Source organism: Anopheles bellator, chromosome 2 (genome assembly GCF_943735745.2).
Source record: "Anopheles bellator chromosome 2, idAnoBellAS_SP24_06.2, whole genome shotgun sequence".
Classification (NCBI taxonomy): Eukaryota; Metazoa; Arthropoda; class Insecta; order Diptera; family Culicidae; genus Anopheles; species Anopheles bellator.
The window spans coordinates 10962430-10987885 of NC_071286.1; the positions used below are offsets into that span (position 1 = coordinate 10962430).

Consider the following 25456-nt stretch of genomic DNA (forward strand, 5'->3'; position numbering starts at 1 on the left):
GAACTAAACTGAATGCACGGCAGGGATGTTTGACATTTAAATGATTGATTTAAATTAATAAAATTTAAATTTAATTTGATTTAAGGGGTACGGTTGTGGCAGAGCATGCTAAATTAGATGTGGTTTGTCATCCGAAAAGTCATTCCGGGATAGTATCAAGGCAACCATTGACGCCATTTTCTTTCCATTTCCCGACCCCGCCCAAACAAGACCACTCTGTTTGTCTAAAACGTATAAAAATAAGTCTATCAAATTTATTGAAGAGTACGATTTTTTGTAAACATCACAATCGAGTTCCACTACTAATCATCGTTTTCGAGCCGCCCAAGGAGCTGAGACGGCGATCGAAAGTTTCGTGTTACGCAGCACAGGTATTGGGGACACAGGGTTATAATAGTCGTTTGCGTGTGGCGAAGGCCACTGCGGGCGGCACGTAACGTGTATATTTACAAAGAAATCGTTGGTTTGAATTTCGGGTGCAACCAACGCGGCAGAAGGTAGAGAGTGATCCTCTGGCAGTGTGGACGCTTTCGGTGCGTTCGTGTTAAAATGTTTTGTCAAAGTTTTGTCAAAAAGAGTCCAAGACTTTTCATGCAGAGAGTAAATTGTGGGCAGCGCCGCGGTCGTGGTTAACGTTTTATACGTGGTTATACGTTTTAAATTGTTCTAGTTGCGTCGGTTGAGTATTTAAAGGTCGGTGCGCTTGTGCGGCGCCATCTTCACCGTTTGACCGTCGCTGTTGTTGAGCCATCGAACTCTCCATTCTACACTCTAATCTTACGTGCTACGCGGCGACGGTGGCTTCGCCCGAGACGGCGCGGTACGGGGCAGTGAACGACCGGGCTTCCGGTTGTGCGTGAGGAAGTACGGATTTTGTTTCATTGCGCTTATTGTCTAGTGTATCGAGTCTATAAATTATTGTTTCACAAAATCACACACTTCACTCGCTCATTCATTCTTTTCTCACTTGCGCACTCGTCTCGCTCCGGTCGCGGACCGTTCAGCAGCCGTTCTGTATCGTTTGTTTTCCCTGCAGAAAACCGCCGTTTTTCATTCACAACCGCCCATTGGTGTTGCTGTTGCTGCTCCAGGTCACCTGGTTGCGGGGCTGCATGCGTAGCGAGTTGCGATCGTCATCTTCGATCACCGGTTCGTACGCTTGGTTTACCTGCCCTGTAACGCCATAGATGTCGCCGCCGGGGCCACCGTTGACGTTGAAAATGTCCTTCACACTAACACCGGCGTTCGAAGTACGCGTCGGTCTCGTCGGTCCATTGTTCGTGCCCTACGGCGAAACCATGTCCGGTAAGCTTTTTGGGGAACTTTTGAAGAGCTGGGTTGGATTTCCTACTTACGTTCGGTGCGACGGTAACGCCGTACTCGTTGTTGGCGCCGAGCGTCTGCATCTGCGATTTGCGGCGCTCCGCCATGACGGAGTTCTTGCGCACCTCCAGGGCACGTATCGTTTCACGGCGCATCGTCATCCGCCGCGTCAGGATCGGTGTGGCCGTATTGTTTTCGTCCGCTGTCAGCTTCAGGAACCGCTTCTTAAACGCCACATCAAGCGTACCGATCTGTCGGCGTGGCTGCCGCGCCTTCTCAAGGTTCTGAATCGTGCGCCGGCGTGCGATACGGTCGGGCCCGCTACCCGAATCGTTGTCGTAGTCACCGTCGATGCCCTGCAGCCGTTGCAGGTTCTTCACTATCTCAACGGCGTGCTACAAGAAAACAAACGTGAGTGTACTGAGGCGAAGCGAATCCCCATCGGAAAACCCACCTTATCTATCAGTGCATCCTGTGACAGTTCTTCCGTTTTCTTGTTGCAGAAGTTGAGCTCGGTCGAGGCCAGGATGTGGGAGAGCGTACCGAACCGATGGAACATCATGGCCACGAACTGGATGATCAGGATGAGGGCGAAGAAGAACACAAACACCAGACCGATCGGTTCCAGCTGCAGGTACTCTTTCGAGATGTGAACCTAGAACGTGTGACACCAAGCGTTAGATAGTTTGCCAAAGCTGACCCCTGCTTTTGTCTGGGTTGCGGTTATTAAGGAGTGACGCCACGGTTAGCACACGCTCCACCTATCTGGGCCGTGAGTGTTCCGGAAGCCGTTTCACTACACGTATCACAGCTGTTTGTAGTTGTTCCGGAACTTCCGGAACACATCGGGCGGCCCTCACGGGGGTGTTAGGTTAGCACAGTTAGAATAACTTTAATTCAGTTTGTGTCGAAGTAGGGGGGAGTCGCAAAACAACCACGGATCGCGGACCATGCACAAGTGTAGCCATGCAGTTGCGCCAGCGTTGAGAAGGAAGGAAGCGTCGGGTCACAAAAGCCAATGGTAGAGCTTGATCCCGTCCTGTTGCAGAGTCCGGCAGAGTAGCGTCATTTTGATAGTTCTTTTCACGGGAGACGAAAGCATTTCCGACCGTCTTTAAGCCATGCTTTTGAGGTAGCGTTCGCATGAGGGTTTGAGATGGACATGCACCATGATTTTCAACATCCTGTGGCATCTTGTCGGGCAGGTGTTGTGGGGTGCTTTGAGTTCCATGCATGTTTTTTTGCAAGACTCTTTGATGTTTCTTTGAGACTTTCGAAGGGGTACGAGCATTGTGCAACAAGTAACAATAGAGAGAAGAGTGTTAATAACAGTTGTTGAAACGTTGGTTAAAGTTGTTGAAAGAAGGAACCCACAGAAGGAAACAAAAACAGAGAAAATTGCATGCGCCCAGGTCAAACCAGGTCCCCCAGGTCACAGTTATCCGAAGCCAGGAAGGAAGCCCAACCCAGCCCGGGGCCAGGGTAGCTGACGAGGCTGGCTGGTGTGGCCGGGTCGGGCCCAGAGTACCATCCGGACTTCCGGAGCAAAACAAGAAGTGTTACGCCACGCCAGACACCGATCGGACAGGCGCGGAGTGGTGTGATTGGAACGGAAAACACATTCACCATAACCAATTCTTTTGGGGACATTTTTTGTGGGGATGGAAGGTGGTGGGATCGAAGGGAGGCAATGCGCCGGGAGACCGGGAGCCGCACCGTCCGGTTTAAGTTTGATTAAACGACACAACACTTAGTGAGGGCGGGAAATAAAACGGGGAAAGGATGATGTGAAGATTTATGCTGTAAGAGTAGCAAACCTCGGCTGTCACTTCGTCATAGGTAATGTTCGTTTTGACGCCCAACGGCCATACGATGTGCAGCTTGTCTTTGTTCAATTGCAGCAAGAACACGATCAGCACGAACAGTGCGTTGAACATGAAGAACGCAAACACGGACTTGTTACGCAGTTCTTTCAGATCGACGGCAATTCTCGCCTGCATCGGGTGTGCGTGTGTGTGACATGTGAATGTGTATGCATGTGTGTAGGCAGTGATGTATTCCACTCCACAGTATACGCGATCATTGTTGTCGGGTTGTTGATCAAGGTGCGCAGTATACACAGGTGTGTGTTGTTGTTGTAAAGGAAGCGCGTTGTTGGGTTGATTGGTCGGGCCAAAAATGGGGAGGTCGACAGGAGGGCGTTGGTTGCAAATTTTGAAAATGGGGTCGGTGTTGAAACACGGGGTTTCGGTGTGTCGGTTCGCCCCACGGTTCGCATTCGTCCACGGAGAGTCAAACGCGCGTAACGCGGGAGAAATAAAAAAATGTAGCGAAAAAAGGAAAGAAAGAGAGAGAAAACAAAACGAAACTGCAAATTAATACTCATGTTCCGATTGGAGACACCCGGGACGGTCGGTATAGCGCCGCGTGCGCCACCGCATATACCGACCGCACCCGGGTGTCTCCAGGAGTTTACCTCTTGCGTGGCTTCATCATAGGTTATGTTAGTCTTGACACCCAACGGCCACTTGACGTGGATGTTGTCCTTGTTGAGCTGAAGCAAGAAGACGATCAACACGAACAGTGCGTTGATCATGATGAAACCAAACACGGAGGAATCCCGCAGCTCCTTGAGATCGCGCGCAATACGTGCCTGCATAAAAATGGGGGAAGATTGGAACAAGATAACCGTATGAGCACAAACGTCACATCCAAAACTCCTACCGAAACCGACCTGTTCTTCCTTGTTCTGATCGATCGGATAGAGGTACTGGTCGATCAAGTCCTTCCAGAACTGGATCTCGGTGCTGGAAATGAAGTCAACCTCTCCCTTCTTCAGGTCCGGATCTTCGATCCAGTACGGGTTGGTCAGGAAGTCGCGCTCGTCGCGCTGCAGCGTGGACGTTTCCGACTCCTCGTCTTCGTCGTCATCCTCCGTGTCCTCAGCCACCGAGCCCAGGTGGTGGTCCTTCGAGCCCGCCGATGCCGTCCGCTTCCGCGTGTGGTGCCCGTGCGGATCGATGTGCTTCTCCAGCACCTCGATTTTCTTCGTGATCGTATCCAGGGCGTCGCTGATGTGGATCAGTTGCGCCTTCTCGTCCGTCGTCTTACCGTGCGTGCACAGCAAACACCGGAACAGGCCGGCGATCGAGATGTCGATCGAACCTTCCTCGTCGGACCCGTTGCCGACGCCACCCTGCAGGAAACCGAGCAGCGACTTTTGCTTCGCCCGCTTTGTCGCCTCTTCCGCTTCCTTCTTCTCCTGTTCCAGCTCTTTCTTGGTCTTCTTCGCCACGACCTCGCGGGTGCCCCACGAGACCACGTTCAGGTTGATGATCGAGTAGAGGATGAGCAGCAAGTACATGGACGGGATCGACAGCAGATAGATGATGCCGGACGCGATGCACCAAAACTCTTGCGGGTGCAAACAGGCCGCTATGAAGAACGAACCCGTCATCGCTATCAGGAAGATGGCCGACGGTGAGCCGATGCCGTCCTCGCCGAGCTGCAGTGCCGTACCGACGATCACGGCCATCATAATGAGCGCGTAAACCGTCGAAAGTATCTGGGCCACCAGCAGCTGGATGTTCGACTTGCACGTGAAGCACACCAGCATAAACAGCAAGATCGGGATGATGTTATAGTAGAACGAGGTCCAGTTGTCGATCTTGAACGCGGCCACGAACGCACCCACCAACATGAGGAAGATCGTGCCCGGGCCCAGAATCGTGCCGCCCATCAGCATCATCTGGTAGAAGATGTACAGCAGCGAAATATTGTCGTTGATCTTGATCGTGCGCTTGTAGTCCATCAGCAGGTCCATGATGTTCGCAATGGTCGACGGTACCCAGCGGCGGCGCTGATTGTAGAACTCGTTGAAACCTTCCGGGCAGTGCGTGTAGGCGTCGGACGCGGCCGAGTACTCGACCCGATAGCCCCGCTGTAGCAGCAGCGTACACAGCCACCGGTCCTCGCCCTGATCGTACTGCACGTAGTGGCGTGCCTCATCCGAGCGCGTCGTATACTTGCGCATCACGTTATCATCCATCAGGCCTTTTCCTGCGAAACGAAAGCAAAGAGCTAGAGTGGGACCGTTTTCAAACACAAGCGGCCACGCGACCTACCTCTGAAGAGCGAGAAACATCCCGGGCTACACAGCACACAGCCGATCATGTGTTCGGTTGCCTTCTGGAGCCAGTGACCGATGGCGTACTCGAACTTCTGGTACCACACCATCGGCCCGGAGCCAATCGGATGGATGCGACCGCAGGCGGCCCCCAGGTTTTTGTTCTTCTTCATCAGATCCACCAGCAGCGTCACGGCGCTCGGGTTAAAGTCGATGTCACCGTCCAGCGTCAGCAAGTACGTGTTCTCCGCCATCACTTCCTTGCGGTCGACCGAGATCGGCAGCTCCATCAGCCGGTGACCGAGCAGATAGTACATGTACATGACCTGCGACCAGCGCTTACGGTGCCGAATCCGGTCCTTGTCTTTCAGGTGCGCAATCATCTTCGTCTTGCCCGGGAGCGTCCACACCAGCCGGCCACCGTACGGCGTCGGGTACTTCTTCGGCGGCCGCAACCGAATGTTCGTCTGGTGGACCTCCGAGGCGGCCTCGTCGATCGTGTCGACCAGAATCTTCACGAACCGGTTGCACTGGATGTCGTCATCGCTGTGGTCGGAAATTTCGAACGCATCATCGAAGAAAATGTGAGCTGCAGGCGGAAGAAAGAGAGAGAGAGAGAGAGAAAGTCAAATGGCGTTACACACTGTCGTCATACGGTCCGACGATCCGGCACGCAACCTACTCTCAAACTCGTAGTAGTCCGGATCGACGATGCGCAGGTATTTCTGGGCCACGCGCCGTGCGCACTGGTCCTCGTCCATTCGCATGATCGACTTCAGGAACACCATCATCTCCTCCTTCGTTTCGTGCCACAGGGTGGCGCAGGCGTAGATGCGCGTGATGTGGTCGGACGACTTAACGCTCGGCCGGGGCAGCGCCGAGCCGTCGGTGTGCACCGAGATGGTCTCGTAGTACTCGTCGCCCTTCTCCTTCTCGATCTCGGCCAGGTCTTCCGTTTTCACGTCCGCCTGATCGTCCCGCCGCCGGTTCATCGCCATCGACTGGTCGATCAGCAATGCGTTGTACATCGGCGTCACGAACAGCTTCTCCGTGTTGGCCAACCGTTCGCACTTCGGTGTCCAGATGTGGAGCGTGATCCAGGTTTGCGACAGCAGCCACAGCAGCCAGGCCCATGCCATCTGCCGGGCAGCGAAATCGTTCAATCGGAACACCGGCGGGCTCTCGAAGAACAGATAGTCCGGGATGGAGCCGTGGAAGAAGCACGGATCGTCGCTCCGGATACCGCACGCCGCGATCAGCATCGAGATCGCGACCGGCACCGTCAGGTTGACCGGGAACGCGTAGCTGAAGCCCTGGATCAGGATTTTGCACGCGAACTTGCCGAAGATGTAGCACAGGTACGCGGCCAGAATTTGGATGATCAGCACGTACGTAACGGTGTTGTACGCGGCATCGATATCGATCGTATCGACCGCTTGGGCGGCCTCGACCAGGTCGGGCAAGGCCGAGCTGAACGGTAGCGCCACCTCCTCCACCACGATCTTGTGCGGCCCGTACCCGACGCCGAACAGTGCGAACAGGTTAGCGACCTCGTCGCCCCGCACGAACAGTATCACCAGCACGAAGCAGAACAGCAGCATGATCTTCCACACCGATAGGAACATGTAGGTGAAGTAGCGCGTCTGCTTGAGGTCTTCCTTCACGCGGCCCAGCGATCGCATGAACGCGAACGGGCTCTGGGCGGACACGTAGTTTTCCCACCAACCGCATGACGTCAGCAGCGCCGAAACCGGTATCAGCCACAGGACGGGCCGGTTCTCCAGTAGCGGCCACACTACGAACCCGGTAATCTGTGCGGCAATAGCCGCCAGATCGACGATAGACTTGACGGCCCGCTTACCTTCCTTGTTGGTTCGCGAGAACATACCCAACAGTCCTGCAAAGGAACAAGCGTCCGTGTGTGAGAGAGAGAGAGAGGATGTAAGATCAATCACGTGGCGCCACTTACCCGGTATGACACACAGGCAGTTGGTCAGCATGGCTCCCTTGACCGAGTCGACTTCCGGCAGCACGACGAAGAACAGCAGCACCAGCCCGATCGTGTGGAAGGACTCCATCAGGAAGACGAGCAGAAAGTGCGACTTGAGCGGTTTCTTCAGCGACTTGAAGAAGCAGATACGCGTCGAGCGGATGAACGTCCCGATTTCCGGCACGGCGAACGCGATCATTAGTGCCCACATCCACGCTATCCGTTCCTCCTCCGGCAGAGACACCACGAACGTTTTGTCGCGGGCCAGGTCCCGGTTGCAGTAGGTGATCTTTCGGTCTCGGCGCAACTGTGACGACATGAACAGGACGCAGCCCTTCGCCACGACACCGCCCATCAGGACGATCACGAACGTGAAGAGGTAGGCGAATATCTTCAGTATCTTGATGGTGAGGTCCAGGCAGGCTTGGTTGGCCATCGAGCCCGTATCCTCCTTGATCGGTGGGTCCCGGAACACGTCCCATCCCTTCGTCTCCTGCACGGTTCGCTGGCTGTGGGGATTGAGAAAGCAAATGAATCGAAATGAAGCAGAACTGTACTGTGGCCGCCTCAGCGATTGTGTTTGTTGCAAAACAAATTAAATTCACTAAAAGCAGCACGCCGATGAAGCCGAAGGTTACGGATCGCTTCCCACTGCCGATGTTCAGTGGCGGAAGCCGCCCGACTGTAGGCCGCCAATAGGCCAACGTTTCTTTTCTATTGATATTGCTCCGCTCGCTGTTGTGACAAAATTTCCGCATAGCTTCGGCTCGGAAGCGGAACGGATTCCGTTCTCAAAGTGACTGGCAGTCCTCCTGATGCCCGTGGTTAACTCTCTGCCTGCCACACCGCTTCTTGGAGCACGTTTATGGATCTCCTGCAGGTAATGGATCACCTGCGCCTCAAAGTCGCATTTATTATTTCCGATTATTACGCCAACATTTTTGCTACCCCGTTTTCAGGTATTTTGCAGGATGCCGTTATGGTCTCTCTTTACGATGGTGCAACAGCCGAGAGCCAAAAGTATTCGCGAAACTGAAACCAACAAACCGCAACACATCGTTGGAATGCCGGGGCAACACTATCAATGATTGCCCAAAAATGCGCCAACACAAGGCGGTACCGTAAATCACTTTCATTTACGGCGCCAAGCGGTGTGTACTGCGCTCTGCGATGGATCTCCGTTCGACATCGACACTAAATTATAGCATAGCCAGTGAAAGTTTTGGGGCAGTGACTTAGTGCCCGGGGCCACGTTTTCGCGTGAAGGCACACGATTAGAGCATACATCACATATTCTTCCTCGTCGTCATCGTTGGCGACACGGGCGTAGTGGTGACTCTGGTAGCTGATGTAGTTGTTCGCTTCCCCGTTGGTCCGCTGGGGCCCTTTGGGGACGCCCGGGAGGGCCACACCGTTCATCGCGGTGGTCCCGTTGCCGTTGCTGGCCGGGGCGCCACCGCTCACTTTGCGATACATCCTGCAACTAGCTGCGACCGCTTCGGGCAGGCTGTCACGGTTGCCATACGCAGATCACTTCTCACAAAAACTCTTCACAGGATCTTCGCGTCCTTGTGTGTTGCCGTTTTTGCACTGTACCGTCCAAACCACACCACAAACAATAAGGGAGTCGAACGAGGACGCGCGCGTAGCTAGCTGCTTCCGACACCAGCGGATGAGCTGGACTGAGCAGCGTCGCGTCTTTCGCGGTGAGTGCAGTGGTTGGCTTTCGAGGTTTTTGGCTTTGGCGCAAGGGTGTGGGGCTTCTGCTGATTGGTCAAGCACGGCAGCGCCGCCTCCAGCCAACCGTTTCGCTGAGTGACCAAAAATGGACGGCGAAAAAAACAACCACAACAACAGCCCTCCAACCTAAACCAGCCACGGCAACAAAACACTACAAAGTTGAAAAAATTAACACTAGGCCCCTCTGCCGCTTCGCACGATCCTCCTACCCCAGCACGTCGGGTGGGTCCGATCGATAGTGAGAGTGGTTGCCGGCCGAACGGGGGAGAAAGGAGTCCACCCAAAAGCCGCGGCCTGGCGATGGGTGGCGCTTGTGAAAGAAAGGCTTCTTCAAATTACACAAAAATAAACACCAACACACGCACGCGTGTAGTGCACGATCGCCCTTGCCACGGACGTACGATATTTAACATGCACGCGGCGCTCGCTTCAACTGGTGTCGTTTTCTCCAAGTGATCGTGTACTAAAAATGAATAGCCATGTTTTCACAGAAGAAAACCGACGATCGTGACTGCGGCGCAGTAAATCAACTCGAGCAGACTGATTATGCTAACCTTAAGGAACTATGGAGCGTATGTCGACGGCGTATGTCGGCGGATGCCTTGAACCCGTGAGTCTTTTAGTACAAACTTTCTTTGTAGAGCCAACTGTTGCTAAGATGGCAATTCTGGAAACAGGTCCTTAACAGCGTAAAGAGATGAACGGGCAATGTTTTTAGAACAACGCTGTGCTAAACATAATGCTGTACTACAACGTTACTTCTGTCCCCGCTGCTCTTACTCAAGGGCGTACGCTGCTAACCACTTCAATCGATTATGGCCCTAGCCACGGGACAAAAGAGAGGCCCGAAACTGCCCGCCCTAACCGATGATTTCCCGTATTACGCAAAAGTTGCAAATCGCGCCTAACTAACTTACGGTCCACGTTTTAGCCTCGTTCCATTCATCGCAAAATACGCGCCACGACGCTCGAGCCGCTACCGCAACGAGAAATCGATTGACGAAGCTGATGGTTGAGATTTTTGATCAAGTTTTTCGTAACCAACTTAGTGGCGGCAGCACCGTGTGTCCATGGCCCGCGACGGCACGCGCGTTACCGAACTGCATTTGCCTATTCATAGGTAAAAGGAGGTGGTGGTGCAAGCGAAAGTCTTCGTCACTCCGTCGTTATGCTTCCACGGGTCTGCCAAATTTATCGCCGCTACAGGGAAACGATCGCTCGGACGGGCCAACAGTTTAGTGATTGGGGATCGTTTTTGGAACCTGGTGGAGGCAATGTTGGATTCCGGATGCATGCTGCCAATCGAGAGTAATTTACCGTGGAGCAAGGCTGGCAGCAAGGAAATCCCTGATTTGCACAGAGGTCCAACGTGCATTCTAGCCAAGTGTATGTGGATAGCGTTCAGATTCATTGTGGTAAGTAATCTGCTAATTAATTCCTTGTGGATTCTTTTAGTGCATTGCAATGGTTAATCAGTGCAGCCAAAGTGTCTATTTTCCCTCATTCTTCGTCGGCGTCGGCTCCAACAAAATAGTACATTCTTCGTTCAGCTTGGCCAAAATATTTGCTAGGAAATACCTTAACCGACCCCGCCGTAATAGTAACCACCCCGATCAGCGGGCAGAGCTGAGTACAAATTTGCGCGTATGTAAAACATCGCTCACCGACCGATCACACGTGCCAATTAGCTTTCACAAACACGAAACGTGACACGAGGGCTGTCTTGTCACGAGGGGGGCACAGACGCCACCTCTTCCCCGTTTGTTTACGACAATGTAATGCCAAACAAATACAAACAAAGCAAAGCACCACGAATCGGCCAGCAAAACTATGCCATTCAAAAGAAAAACAGAAGGGTGCCATACGTACATTGGCTCGTCGGCTACCATTATGCCAGAATCTCACAACCAACCCAACTGGCGGCTGGCCCATCTTTGAGAGTGTGGGAGTCGCTCCGAGCATCGCTGATCTTTGCGGGCGTTCTGCAAGTGTATGTTTCGAGACGGCGGCGTTACCTTCAGGTGACGGCACGGGTGAAGTAATACGCCGATCTACGACGCGCGCGGCCTGCAATCACATTGCATAACACGGTGCGATTCTACGTGCGATCATCCGCTCGCGATGACGTTTATGCTGCGCCGTCACCCTAGGGGCACGGGCAGAGCGGCGCGGAGCCGTTGTGCATAATTGTTGTTTACGACCCCGTCTGCATGGAGAGATGGATTTGCAAAAATAACGCTTGCAGATGGCCTATCCTGTCCTGTCGCGAAGGCGCACGGTAGACTAAGCGGCAGCAGTGCACGGTGCACGGTGTTTGTAGTGGTGTAGGCATTATTGTTTGCATTATACGATAGCCGAACTCTTCATCGATCGGAGGGCAGAGGGCTCTTCAGGGCAGAAGATGTGCCAACTGTAGCTGTTCTAACACGAACAATCCCCAGCCAAAGATCCGGGTTCTGTGGCCCACATTTTGCCCGCTGTGCGATAACCTTCTCCGGATCGATCGTAGGTGATCAGACAGCACGCCACACACACTTCCACACATCAATGCCAGTTTTGGTGTGTTGCCAATATTAAGTAGCGGCCGAGGTACGATGCCGCCGGGGAACAAGGTCGAATTGATTATTCATGGCTATGTGCCGGTGTGCGCCCAGCTTCAGTGGTTGGGTCGCGTTTTTAGCGACTTTTAGGCCGGGTTACTATGTTGCCCCGTGGCACCGGAGTGCGAAGCCCTACATACGTGTGGAGAAAGCATGGCTAGGTGCGACGACGAGAACGACACAATGACGGACGTTCGTCGGAACGAAAGACTTCAACGCTTAGTTAAGCTACGAACCTTTTGATCGTTAAGAGTCAAAAACTTATTTGGAGGCATATTTGGACAGTTTTGTACGGTTTCAAATGGTTTCTCAAGTATTCAAAATATTTTCTCTCTCTCTTGAAATTTTCTGTGCGAACTATAGCCGATTTGTTCCATAAATCAACGAACTTCACTCCTTCGCGGTACGTCGGGTTTAGAATTGATACATAAAATCGGTTAGCAACACTAGTGCCCTTTGATCTCCTTCTAAGGTTCCGCAAACGATCGCTTTCCATCGCTTAAGCTAGTAGGTTTAGAAACGAAACCTAAAACTATTGTATTGCTTACCTGCCGCCATAGATGTCGTGTGTTAGCGGTGTGCTCTCGTCGTCGGAAAAGTTGTCGTCGCTCTCGTTGGGCCCATTTGCCAGAGGTCGATGCCTGATGGCAGACATCTTCTCGGCTCGGAAACGCGGAGCCTATACCGGGTAGGGCGGAAAAGAGAAATGAAACAAGTAGCAAAATGTTAAACTCCGGTTCGGTTTGGGAATGGTTTCATTAGCACGACGTATCGTTCGATGATGATGATGGTGGCGTGTTTCGGTAAAGGTTTCCTCGCAAGCGCCAAAATATTTTAGGTTGATAAAGGCAAGCAAAAAAATGCTCGATCGGTCTCTTGCGAATGGCAAACCATCACCCAACGGCGAGTGGTCAAACTAGTGACATTTGAGGCGATAGCCCGACGTATGCGTGTGTTTGTGCTCATGCTGTTAGCTAGGTTTCTCGATCGTCGAACAGTTCGATACCAGAAACCCATCCGGTCCCGTCGTTGTGGTGTAGGGTTTCTTTGGGAACTCAAGGTCACACTCATCAACCTTTTTTTTCATCCCATTTTTCTGCCTCGGTTGGTTTAGAACTAACAGTTTACCCACTTCCTGTCCTGATGGTGGACAGGGTGAAGAAAAGAAGTTGGACTACGCCCCAAGTGAAGGGGTGCGCCTTTTTTGTAATGTCGGTTTCAGTGACCAACGGCTAAACCAGATTTTAAACGTACGTTCTAAATGAGTACTTCCCGTTCCCGGGGCACTAGTAGCGCCGTGTGCGTTTCAGTCCACCACAAGATCTCGATCTAGACCGCCAGTATAAAAAGTGCCGCACAAAAGCCGGCTGTACACCGCCCAATTCATTTGCCTAACCATACCATAACGCTCGCCATAACACCTCGCTGGCGATTGAGGCGGATGACTTTCAAGAAATCGTTCCGATGCTAGACAGTCTCCAGGGTGTAAAAACTACGTTCCTTTTGGACACGGGCCCTCTAACACCTCTCAAGCTACCACAGGCAAAGAAAAACATAAACCATTTCATGTTGGGACCACACAGACCACAGACCGCTAGGGTCCGGTCTTCGACTCCAGTCATTTTGATTGGCACGGAATCATAATCCGCTTCGCGAAGGGATCCATAGGCTGTGACTCATGGGGCCAACCGGGCCGGAATGGTTTAGTGTGGCCAATAAAGTCCGCTCGCGTTTACCGTCGGTCGGTTCCTCCCACCCGAATCTCCCCACGCGCGCCAAAGGCCACCAATTTAATAACGAGCCGCAAATCGGCGTCGTCGGGGACCCTTTCTAAGTGCTCAAATTGATCGGTCCGACGTAATCGGTCTCCCACGCGCCGTTCTGGGACGAGAGCTGAACATTAATAATTCATCCGTTTCGGTGCGGTGCTGGTCTTGTTTGAATGGGGCCGAGATCACCACAGGTTGGCTCACGCGGCGGAAATGGCTTTTTAGCTCGCCCGGCTACAATGGCCAGGAACTGCGTCCTCTCGATCCGCGACTACTTCCTACTTCCGATTCCGCTCCGAAACACAAGAGATCGCACGGTGGTGACCACCGCGGAAGAGAACTTAGTGGGTGGGTTCCTGAACTTGAACTGGCTGATGGCCCCCCCCCCCCGTGCTGGGGGCAGAAACTGATCCCCCGCCAGGTTATGTCCGAACAAAGTTTCGCCTACCAACAACCGTTAGGTGACGGCCCAAAATTGGCCCGCCCTGATTGATGAGGTGTGGTTCTAAAAACCTTTCTCCAGTTTCAGTAGGTGTTTCGCGTTTTGTCATAAGAAGCACCGCCTCTCTATGCCACTAGGAGCTAGATTCGCCGTTGCCAGTCAATCAAGATGACCGCCGGACTCGGAATGGTCTAGGCGTGGATGAAGTTGTTGTAGAAAGAGTCCACTCCAGCCCTGGACATAACCAGGATTTATGTCGCCAGGGACCAGGTGTGGACCATACGCGGCCCCAGGGCAATGGACTCCCGCAGGAAAACCGGTCTTCGGTTGCTAAATGTGAATGGCCCCGGAAATCCTCGGCCGACTCGGTCCGCCTCGGGGATATAATTCGCCCGCTGGATCTGGATGCTTGCGTTCTCGTGCGCGTCCGACGCCGTTCTTCCTGGTTGTGATGGTTCTCTGCTTTCAGTCGCGAGTTTCTAGACCGACCCCACCCGCGGACGGACGTGGTGAGGTGAATGTCAGTAAACTCGACGCCCAAGCCCGATCGAGCGACCTTCACCCATCCGGCCCGTGACCTGCGTGGCCTGCGCGTGCGTGCCTCCGGAACGAAGTGGTGGAGCTCTCGTATTTCTTGCCGGCAGCAGGTCCCTGCGTACGCTGCACCGAATGCAGAAACCATTAGTCAAGCGATCGATCGAGAGGCACTATCGAACGATCTGCAGACAGTAAAAATAATTCGCAAGCGGCCAGGGAAGAACAAGACACCGAAACATGTAAAATGGCAACCCAGCCGTGGGGTAGGCCAGAGCATTCGCTAGATCGGATCGGACCACAAACAGATTTATAACCCGAGCGAGCGAGCGAGCGAGTGTGTCGATACTGCTTCACGTCCAAGCCCAAGAGAACGCCTGCATAGTAATTTAACCGTGCCGCAGCGTAGCACTTAAGTTCTGCGTCACGCCAGGGCGAGAATCGGTCCGTGGCGGCGGCGGCAGCGGCAGCTCCAATTAAAATGGTTCCTCGCCTCGCACCGATCAGGGCGCTGGAGCTTTACTGGATCACAAATGAACTTCGGGCCATGGCGAGGATTGATCTACGGACTTTCGATTTCGATGGCGTCAGCAGCGCAGGCACCGATCTCTCGGAAAGACTCGGAAAGTGTACTGGATGGAATGTTGCCGCGCTGTCAGACTCCGCGAGGAATGCGGTTGTTTCGGTTTCCTCAAAGCCCGTGTGCCACGCAGAAGGAAGTCGTTCGGTCGCGGCTTTCCTCTCGAGGTAAAGCCGCACTTTTAATGGGGGACACCCTACCTAGCCTTCGCCCGTTGCGCTGAGTGGACAATTGGTTGGCGATTCATTTGCTACTGATCCACCGATCACCAATGAGATCTTGTTGGGCTGCAAGTGGAGAGAGCTCATAATCGCGACTGTCGGCTACTGCGTCGGTCATCAGGCGCAGAACTCTGCACGCAGCGGCTACAAGGCGTCACGCTCCGGTGTGCACCGTAAATAAGATCTGCACTCTGCAGACGACCTTGCAGAGAGCTTCGCAACGGCACGCTCGGCTGCGCTGGGAACTTTCGCTCCGTGGAGGTTCTCAACCTCAATCTCGCACTGGCGATGGCGAAAACTGGCCCGTCTGCACACCCCGACCGGGGCACGCCGTAATTGGGAGAACCCAACCCAACCTTCACCAAGGAACACAGGTTGCTTTGTTGTGGAGCACCGGGATCGGTCTACACGACACGACAACCCCTGTCTGGTGGCCTGAAGTTTGAGCCTTCGTGTCGGATGAATTAAAATCCCCAACGACGTCATTAAAGAGTCGTAACCGTACGTCCAAAACCCCAAGGAGACGACCATAGCCTGCCCAGAGAAGAAGCATCGGCTGCGTATAAAAGGTCAGAAGCCTTTGGTCGGATAGATAAAATAGAAGCCCGAAGCGCGTACTCCGGCCGCATACGAAATTACGCCCTTCGGTCAACCGCCCATTCGGAGCGGCATTCGTCATAAAGAAGAACGATTTGATGTGGCACACCGATCAAGAGTTCTCGCCTGTCCAGTCGCTTTGGGCCAAGACTTTGTGGGCGAGGTTGAGGCCGAAGAGACGCCACGCACTAATCGGAAGATAAACGGGGACGTGTCAGGCGTAGTGCCGCTCAGTGGATTCAACCAGTCCAGCGATTGTAGATTTTCTTGTTATAATCAACCCGATTGGAACTAGTTTGGTGTAGCTCCAGTCAGAGTGGGCCGAAAGTGCGTTTGCTTGTTTTGCGATTAAAGAGGTATTCCAGTTGACCATACTAACGGGGGGTGTTTAGGCGTAGGATTGATTGCGACTACTTCTGGAGACTGCGATCCTATACGATTCCTGTTTCCATGACATTCTGGAGAAATCCCAACCTTTACTTCCTTCCCGAGTCCAAAGTTATCCAAGATTGGCACCGCAACAAAGTCTTCCACGATTCCAGCAATATCTAGACCCCAGACCCACTGGCCATGCTAGAGGCAACAAAAACTGTCACACTCTCCTGGTGGTGGTGCTGGTCACAGTGATAGTAGTGGTACTAGGCTGACCACACAGATCCTCGGCGCCGCGCAGAACCGTGCGCCAATCCGGGCGACAGCGGGAGTGGTTCGGATTCGATTTCCTCACTCTACTTTAGAGTGGTCAAACCAGTTTTCTAGTTTCGCTCGCTGCTGCTGGGCCTCGTTTCGGTGCGGCTCTCGGGCAGGCGCAGTCGCTGACGATAAAGGAAACAACTTTTTCTTTCTTTCGAAGTTGCCGCCACCGACGACGGCTAGCGCAATCGAAGGGGCCAGCCAAGAGCCCGAAAGCGGCAGCTGCACTTCTGATAACTCTGCGGGGTAAGCCACGTTGGGATGGATTTGGGGTAGTACCCGGGCTACGCCCACAGGAAATTGTTCCTTGGCCGAGCCACTCCACGGTGAATTTAAAGGTGACTCAAGACCTTGCGCGTTGATTAAAATATATTCCAACTAAAGGTATGTCATCGGCCGATTGGCCACTTGGTTCCCTAGTGGGACCCAGCGACAAAGGGACCAGGGTCCATACACAATGTTTCAGCGGCGACCCCTTTCCTAATGAGTTTTTCTTCTCTCCGGTTTCATGGTTCCCGCCATCAACTCCAACTGTCATCTCCTGTCGAGTCAGTCGCGGATTGTTGCGGAATATCCCGTCCGGGCAACCGGCGAGCGTGTACTAAGCGGCGATGATGATGCAGCGCATTGTGCAGTGTACCGTTAGAGGTACCGCACGGCGTCACGCCATGTTGTACTGTATCGGCATTGTTTCGGTAACACTACGCTCTCGGACGTCGAACGGACCGGATGCCGACATCGACGAGCCGGATCTTCGACCGGGTGGGTCAAGGATCGGCAGTGGCGACATTTGCACAAATGCAACTAACCCTCGGTGGGTGTCATTTTTCTTAGTAATCACCGCAGGCACTACTGCGGATTGCGGATGAAATGTGATTCATTCCGATGCGGGACCGTGGTCCATAGTGTCAAGTGTCCAGTTAGATTGGTGGCCAGCTACTGGTCACAACCATTAAACAACCATTAGGGTTGATCGTTCACGACACACTCGTCGAGCGTCCATCTTGGGACCATCATAGTGGTGGATGATGCAGTCGGGTCTTATCCTCTGCTGGATCTGCTGCTGAAGCTCCGACACCGAAAAAGACTGTGTCGGACTCCGCCACAGTCAGGGCCACCACCACTTGTGCGAACTCTCGGCCCCTCGCGTGTGTGGCCTATCGCCGTGGGCCATCAACCTTGAAGCCGATGGGATTCGGATTCGGGTTTCGTAACCAGTGAAGCGGTTACGGTCCGGCCCGACAACGGTTCGTTGGAGCAAAACAAATACTCCGGGAACGAGTTGCCAAGCCACCAAACCATCATCAGATCAGCGTTCATCGTGGTCAGATAAGGATTTTTAGTGAAAGTAGCCTTTGGGGTTGATGTTGCACTTTTATCTGCCCGTTTTGTCAACCCGTTTTTCACCGGTCTTGTGGCCGGGGGCAGGGGCGGTCAGAGCCAGGCCGATCGGATGGCGGGCATTTTCACTTTGGTTTGCGCCAATTAGCGGTTTACTTCACTATGGACGCACTTCCTGGCTGTCTGTCTGTCTGGAAGATCGTTTTGGGTAGGTCCTATGTTTAGAGTTGCTTTGAGGGCAATTAGAGTGCTTATAGTGAACCTTATTCTCATCGTCCATTTTTGGAAAGTTGATGGCACAGAACTACACACTGTTCCGCTGCGCACATTGGGACCATCGACAAGGACTTTAAAACTCCAGAAACCATTTGGAACACTGTTGAGTCGTCGTAAGAAGTGGTTGAAATCAAGAGGAGATTGTTTTGAATCAAGAAAATGAGAAAGTAATTGCTTCGTGACATTCTTATAGCCTCGCTATCGGAATATACCACTCGTACTGTCGACGTTAATTAATCATCTGTGCGGAGTGTTCCCCCGGAATGGCCCAAACGCAACCTTCATTCGTCATTATTGTGATTGGATTTCTTTCGACGAATGATTCAATGCTTCATCAACAGCGTTGGTTGGTGATTAAAATATCGTTCAACTTGGTACGTATCCAGCATTATGTCGTTCGTGGCCTGACCACCATGGGCAAGGCCGCTGTACTAGGACCCACAAAAACCCACAGCCCAAGTCGTTAGTGACCGCCCAGACCACCCTCTGGGTGACTGGGCTTACGGCATACGCAAATGACACGCAAAACAAATGGCATGGCAAAATTAAATTCATTTTCACCCCCACACACCGACTGTGGCTGGCGTTTCTGTATCGCGACTCGCCGGGGCCCCGGGGCGATCGACGTGAAGCTCTTGTGGCGGGGCTGGGTCCCCAACATGACTTGGGGCGTGCGTTGTGGGGCTGGGTTTTGCTTTTTTGCATGCAGCGATCCAAAACATCGTTGTGCAACAAACTGTGGATCATGCTCCGGGGCGGGAATCTTAGCCGCCGCGAGTCGAGTCGATTGTTTCCATGTTAACTATGCTCTGGCCGTCGGGCACAAGAGCGCTAATCCACCCATTTCCATTCGGCTCGACTTCTTCAGGCCGCCTGCCACCACCGTAACCTGGCGCGGGTGGGTCGGCGGCGTTCTTTTGCGTTGTTCCACTTTTTGCCTCTTGCAGCGGCGGCAGCAGTACTTGATCTCGCACCACGAGTGACCACGATCATCTAGCCAGACCTCTTGTGGTAAGGTTAAGGCGACTCGAATGCGGCGCTGGCCCACCGCCAAGAGGTCACGCGCCGAGTGCTGCGCCGTTTTGGGTGGGTCTGCACATTTGGCACACATCATTTCTCCCGGCGTGCCAGTGATCGATGGTTCGATTTAATGCTCCGTCCACCGCACACACCGGTGTCCGTAATGGGCCTGGGGGGAGAGGGGTGCTTAATTTTGACTCCGAATCGGTCAGCAGCACCTTCATCGTGATGGGGTGTCGGGCTGCACATAGAGGTTTCTCACATTAGCGCTTTCGGCGGTGGCGGTTTTGGGGCCACCACCACCACTATCATCGTCGTTAAGCGTGCATTTAATTTGCCTCTCGCTGACGAGGGAAACGCCAAAACGCCACACATGATTGAGGTCGACAACCGCGCACGGCGCGCTTTCCTTTTTATCGAGCTTTTTCTGCTGGCCAGTCCGAAAGGCCACACGGAGCTGCCAATTAGAACCAAAAACAGGCTTTTTTACTCCTCGTGTGGTGATTGTTTTGTTTTTGTTGCCTTTTGGAATCAGCCGTCCGTTTGCTGACAGCTGCTCGAAACTGCTCGAATTCGGTGAATCGGTTCAGTGGACCGATAAACAAGGCGCAGTAATCGGTTCACATTCTATAGCAACGGCGGGCGGTGTTGCGTCTGCAACATAACCGCTAAACAATGCCGCCACATAAAAGCATAAAACACAAATTATATCACCCGTGAGACACACGGGTGTCACGGTGGGGATGAATGTGTGAATTTTCTAGCAGGTCGCATTATGTGCGAACCAATTATGTGGCAGCACCCGCTCCGCCCTTATGCTGATTTCGGCAGCACAAATCTAAGCCCACCCGAAAACGGAGGCCACTTAGCGTGTTTTCGTGTTTTGTCGAGCACAAAATGGCTCCATCTCCATCGTCCAACCATTTTGGCGGTTTCTAGTGTGATTCTCAAAATGGTGCAACGACTGAGTTATTCTGGCCGCGTTGCTCCAGTTTCACTGTTTTATTGCTGCGCGTCGTTACGTGATCCCCGTTGAAACACGTGGCTAAGAAAAGAATGCAACTTCTCCGGTCCCGGGTTTTTCTTTTGAACCGCCGTGTTTCCATTCTACGCACTCGAAACAGCCTGCCCGCGGGTGAAATTTCTGCATCTTCGGCTCCCACCAAAGTGAAACTAATTAAATACGTCTTTATGATCAGCATCAGGCATCTTCAGAGACGCCATCACACGTGTGCACCGGCCAATCATCGCGCGCGTGTGCGTATTGTTATTTTCAAAGCGGTAATTGCGCACTTTTCCGTGGCGCAAAGGGAAAGCGCCGTGAAAGTTCAACGTAGCGGCGTTTGTTGTTACAATTTTGCTGCGATTCTCTTTCACTGCTCGCGGGTGCTTTCCGCCATTGCTTCCGATAATTGTAGTCGGTCGTCATTTCGCTGACCATTTTTCTGGCTACGCCGAAACGGGCCCGATCCGGCTTCTCGAATGGGTAATTATTTTAATCATCACCCTCGCGCGGTTTCAAGCTCTCGGAAGCGAACGCATGTTTTGTTGAGAAATCGACAAATTAGGAACGATTTCTGTTGTGCCGAAGGTGAGCAATATTGTATCATAGTGACTTCTTCAATCATTCATGTAAAGCAAGACACTTTTCTCAAGACGATCCTCAAGCCAGCAGAAGTATTGAAATAACTCACATAATTTTGCCTATTTGTTTTCTGGTTGACTAAAAACCCAAAATGCCGATTACCTAACCAATTATCGCACCCAACAGCTGTGGCAGCAGATCCTCCTGTCCTCTGTCGCATGAAGTGTGCAGATCGCAAAAGAAACCCCAAACTCCGTTGGCTCCGTTTATCTAACCTTCGATCGTTTTCACTTTTCTTGGCCTCGGAACCGGAGCCGGCACCTGTCTCGTCTGTTTTTTGCTCCCCTTTTTTGGCATGAGTTGCTCCTAGGCGCTTTGCTCTCCCGGGTCGACGATCGGTTTCGCTTGGCGCTTCTTGACTGCGCATCGTCATCTGCGTTTTGCGTCTTGCGCGCTTCAAAGGCGAACGAGAGCGAGACGCTCCGCGATCCGCTGGCGGTGAATGATTTTCACTTTTCAAATCTTCGTTCCGTGACGACGCGGACGCCGGTTTCCTCGCCGGCTCTAGTTGGAGAAATTATGATGCCGATGCGAAGCGCGAAAGGGAAGCGAAAGCCACCGACAACGGGTGGAGATGAATATTTTTCGGTCCGTGACGGCCAGTTTCTTTTTCTTCTTTCCCACCCCTACTCGGAACCGGAACGGAACCGCGCGGGAACCGCACTTTTCATTTTTAAACCCTCATCGCGCAAATGGGCGCAAATGGAGCTCATTTGTGGGGTCCGTTTTCCCGCCACGGGTTTTCGGTGGCATGCCGCCGTATGTTGACCCAGTGTCCCCGGGTCGGTTGTGGGCCATGCAATTCGGGGCGGTTTTGGGCACTGCGTCCATTCGGCACTATCAGCTGCACTTTGGCAGGGAAAGTGTTTTCCTCCTCGCGGATGCAAATCCTCCTCCGTTCGGAGCTGGGGCGGAGTTTTGGGGAAACCATTTCACTTCATTTCACTTCCCGCCTCACCGTTAATGTTGGCTTATGATTTAGAGTCCGTGGAGGGCGCGGCGCCATTGTGTTTACAATTACCACCGGGCGGCTGCAGGTGAGAAGAAAGCCATTCGTGTGGAGGCTTTATTTTTCGATCCGATTTTATTGCCTAGCTAATTTTTAGGTGATTTTATGCCGCCCAACATGAGGGCCGGCAGTGCATTGTTCGTTGCCTTTCGGTCGCTGCTAATGAGACTATTTACGGGCGATCATCTTCAACCGACTCTTTCGCTGGCTGCGGTTCCGTGGGTGTTAACCAGCTGTTGACGGTGTTCCGAGTGGCCCACCATAATCACCTTTCTACTTTGTTGTTTTACTTTTATATGACTTCACGCTCGTATTCGTAGAACGTCCGTTCACTTTGAAGTTTCTGTCGTTTCATTTAACACAGCAGAGGGCCTCTTTTGAGGTTGCATTTTTTGTTTCTGATTTTTAGCTTTTATTGGGGTTTCGGCAGAAAAAAAACCGCCACGATTGCACCATTAAAGTCAACGATCCTCGGCAAGCCGTAACTATGAGTGATGCTTCCAAATTAACAAGTCGTCGATCAAACCCGACACCCGGCAATCGACTAGAACACGGGCATGTAACAAATGTAAGTGTAAAACATACCGGCAAACCACAGCCTGATCGTTAGCGCGACCCGTGTTCGATCGCCTGAAACGGGGCGATCCTTTCGTACAAGGCGGTGGTTATTTACCGGCAAAAAACGCTGCTCGACTACAGCACAAGAAACCTCAACCAGCCAGCCAGCCAGCCAATCCACGCGCCACGCCACGGTAAACCATTTCAAACCGGCTCCGGGTCCCGGTGTGTACCGTGAAAGAAGGTCATCGAGTTAATAAAATTCTTCAACCAGCTCCTTTCGGCTGAGCCGAGCCGGGCGGCCATTAAGGCGTCGTGTTGGGACGCGATCGCTAGGCGCTGACCACCACCGTCACAGGGCGTTGTGCTTGTGGTGGGCGATATGCAAAAACACGAGAACTGAACTGAAAAACTGAAACTATCAAAACAGCAGGCCTCGAAATGAACACACGTCATATTTGCTCACGCCGAGCTCGGTTGGGAGCAAGGAAGGGATCATGCCATTTTGAACGACAGTACCGCTGGCCAGCTGTGCTATGGAAGGCTCCACCCCAAAGGGTGTCGAATTACCGAAGGTTGTCCTGTCGTCGGTCTCTTTTTTTCGTGCTGCGTGCAGCGCCAGTTATGTGTGCACCAGTTTACGGGTAGAGCGAGTCTTGGGCGGCCGTTCTCAGCCACTCTGCGAGTGAGCCACTTAATGCTCGAACCGGAGCAGTTGCGGACAAAGTAAATTCTCTTCGGCTTCGCGCGCGCGCGCCTCGCGATCGAGTTCTGATTGACGCAAGACACGCAAGCCGCGAATTGAAAACCGCGCACGCTAATGTGAGTTTTTGGGTGGTTCGGACCGCAGGCCCCCCGCCGGGGTGCCGTGTCTAGGGCAGCGATTTTCCATTTTCTGTTGGCTGGCCTGAGGACCGTTTTAATTAGCCGGTGTGTGCAAGACCCGCAGGTCCACGTTTCGCCATCGACGGCACGTTGCAAGCAACACGCAAGCAACCCCCGCCAACCACAACAAACCGTGCCGATCGCGAACGGAACGATTTCGAGTTTCCACCGGAAAATCGACATCCGTTCAACGTGTAGGGCGGTTGGTTTCGTTTTCCTGCGCGCAAGCCACACGGTGGACGTGACGGAAGACAATGCATTTTTTTGTTCGACTCTTGTGCGCCGTTGCAATTGCATCGAGCTGCGGATCGTGTTGTGCGGCAGCACCGTCGGGGAAAATGCACCGCTGAGATCCGCCCGGTGGCAAGGATGTTTGGGGAAATCGCCATTCGTTGCTAATTAAAGCACAATTAGAAAACGGTGCCCCGCTGCCGTTATGCTAATGTATAGACAGTTCAGACAGTTTCTATCGTTGCGGAGGCTTGCAACGTTTAAATGGCGTATGATAATTCAATTAAATAAGTTTGTTTTGGTTGCTACGCAACCGGCGAGGCAGATGATTATGAAATCGCCCGCGTTTTGGTTAGCGAATTAAGGCAAAAGACGAAAGGCAAGTGACCGAATTGGAAGCCCGGTGGTGCTGATCACCAGTCATGCGGATTTAAGGATGTGGACATTCCGAATCGTGAGCGTGGGCATCGCGAATTTTATTTTCACCTCAACGCTTCGTTAAACAGTTAACGTGCGTCTTTCGTGCTTCTGGCAGCGTGCTTGCTGCTTGGCCTAGTTTCAGCTAGGGTAATACTGTGTCCGCCTGTGTATTTTTCAATTATTTTAAAATTTTATTTAAGTCCTTGTTGGGCTACGACTTTTCGTTGATATCAGTACAACAAATTACTGTCCAACATTGCCTATTTGGATTGCATCCCCCTAAAAGGCGTTTCTTACTCACCTAGAAAAGGCTCCAATCGAACGGAAACGCTTTAATCCAGCAACTGGCTGCTGTTGCTGGTTTTGCTACCCTTTTGCCTATGGCCCGGCCCTCGTCTCGAGCCGCCGATGTCGCCGATAAAACCGGGGTGCCAAAAGTAGTCGCCGTGGTACCCGGTGGTCGTACTTTTTTTTCCACTCGCTCCCCGTCTCTTTCGTTCCGCCGATCGTCCGTCGTTATCTTACGCAACATAGGCAGGTTTAGGTCCGGTCGGTCGGTGTGTGTTGGGCGGGGGTTGCGATCGCGGCGCCTTTCACCGCCGGCCAAACAAACACGTACACGGGCAACATAAAGTTAGTGAGGCAAACTTTAAAAACACGAGTTTTGTTTTTGTTTCCAACGAGGCGGCGTCTTCGCTAAACGCGCGCCGCAGCGCCAATCGGGGACCTATAATTGAGAAAATCATTCGTACGAATTCGCCATGGAAAATCTTCCGTCTTGGAGCGACCGAGCTTCCCTGCAGACCGAGAGCATAAAAAGTGTACCAAATGTGCAACCAACTATCAACACCAACACGATCTCACCGTGTTGGCCACCACGGTCGCCGCTGTTGAAACGATCGCAGCAATATATATCGATGACGGTGGTGGCGGGCGCTCGACTATGCTGTGTCGCGTTGCAAGGTCTTCGAAATGGATCAAGACAGTCTCTCTGTCTCTCTCACTGAGAGAGAGAGAGAGAGAGAGGGGGGGGCAGAAAGCCAATCGCCAGTGTAGGGCCGAGGCGGGTCCACATCGGTAGCTCAGACCACGGCGGCAGATATGAAAACTCGACAAAATGAAAAAATACGACCCACGGTGGCGTACCGTCGAGAGCAATGCTGCTGGCCCCACAAAAGCACCTACACCAGTCAACAATCACACGAACACAACGGCACAGTGTCTTTGGGTGGATTGTCCCAGTGCCGCGGTGGCGGGTTGTCGCTCTGAATGACTAATGATCAAGTCCGCCAGGCGTCGAACCTCGGCTTGAATCTCGCGCTCTCTCTCTCTCTGTCCACGAAGAAGGTTCCCCGGGGATCAGCAGAATCGGTTGATTCGGCCCGGGATGATGATGTGGTGAATTCGTGGCCACTGACACACTTGTGTTTCGGCTAGCAACTGGCCTTCGAAGGTT

General features: G+C 52.8%; 1 protein-coding gene across 1 annotated transcript; it reads right to left on the bottom strand.

The window, feature by feature from the left end:
* Nucleotides 1–813: 813 nt before the first annotated feature.
* On the bottom strand, nt 814–24367 carry LOC131212870 (chitin synthase chs-2). The gene is made up of 10 exons (XM_058206928.1): nt 24302–24367; nt 12328–12458; nt 7419–7948; nt 6132–7346; nt 5448–6038; nt 4058–5382; nt 3800–3976; nt 1778–1978; nt 1356–1718; nt 814–1285 (listed from the first exon to the last, which is right to left on the bottom strand). The coding sequence occupies exons 2-10, from the start codon at nt 12432–12434 to the stop codon at nt 1055–1057; spliced, it is 4740 nt and encodes a 1579-aa protein (XP_058062911.1). The 5' UTR covers nt 12435–12458; nt 24302–24367; the 3' UTR covers nt 814–1054.
* Nucleotides 24368–25456: the final 1089 nt, after the last annotated feature.

What these genes read in the sequence shown, in the direction of transcription:
- LOC131212870 (XM_058206928.1), bottom strand. Translation starts at nt 12,434, where the DNA reads ATGTCTGCCATCAGGCATCGACCTCTGGCAAATGGGCCCAACGAGAGC. An exon ending in GGACTACTACGAGTTTGAGA is followed by an intron (nt 6,039 to 6,131) that starts GTAGGTTGCGTG and finishes TTCCGCCTGCAG; the next exon opens with CTCACATTTTCTTCGATGAT. An exon ending in AGGATGCACTGATAGATAAG is followed by an intron (nt 1,719 to 1,777) that starts GTGGGTTTTCCG and finishes GTTTTCTTGTAG; the next exon opens with CACGCCGTTGAGATAGTGAA.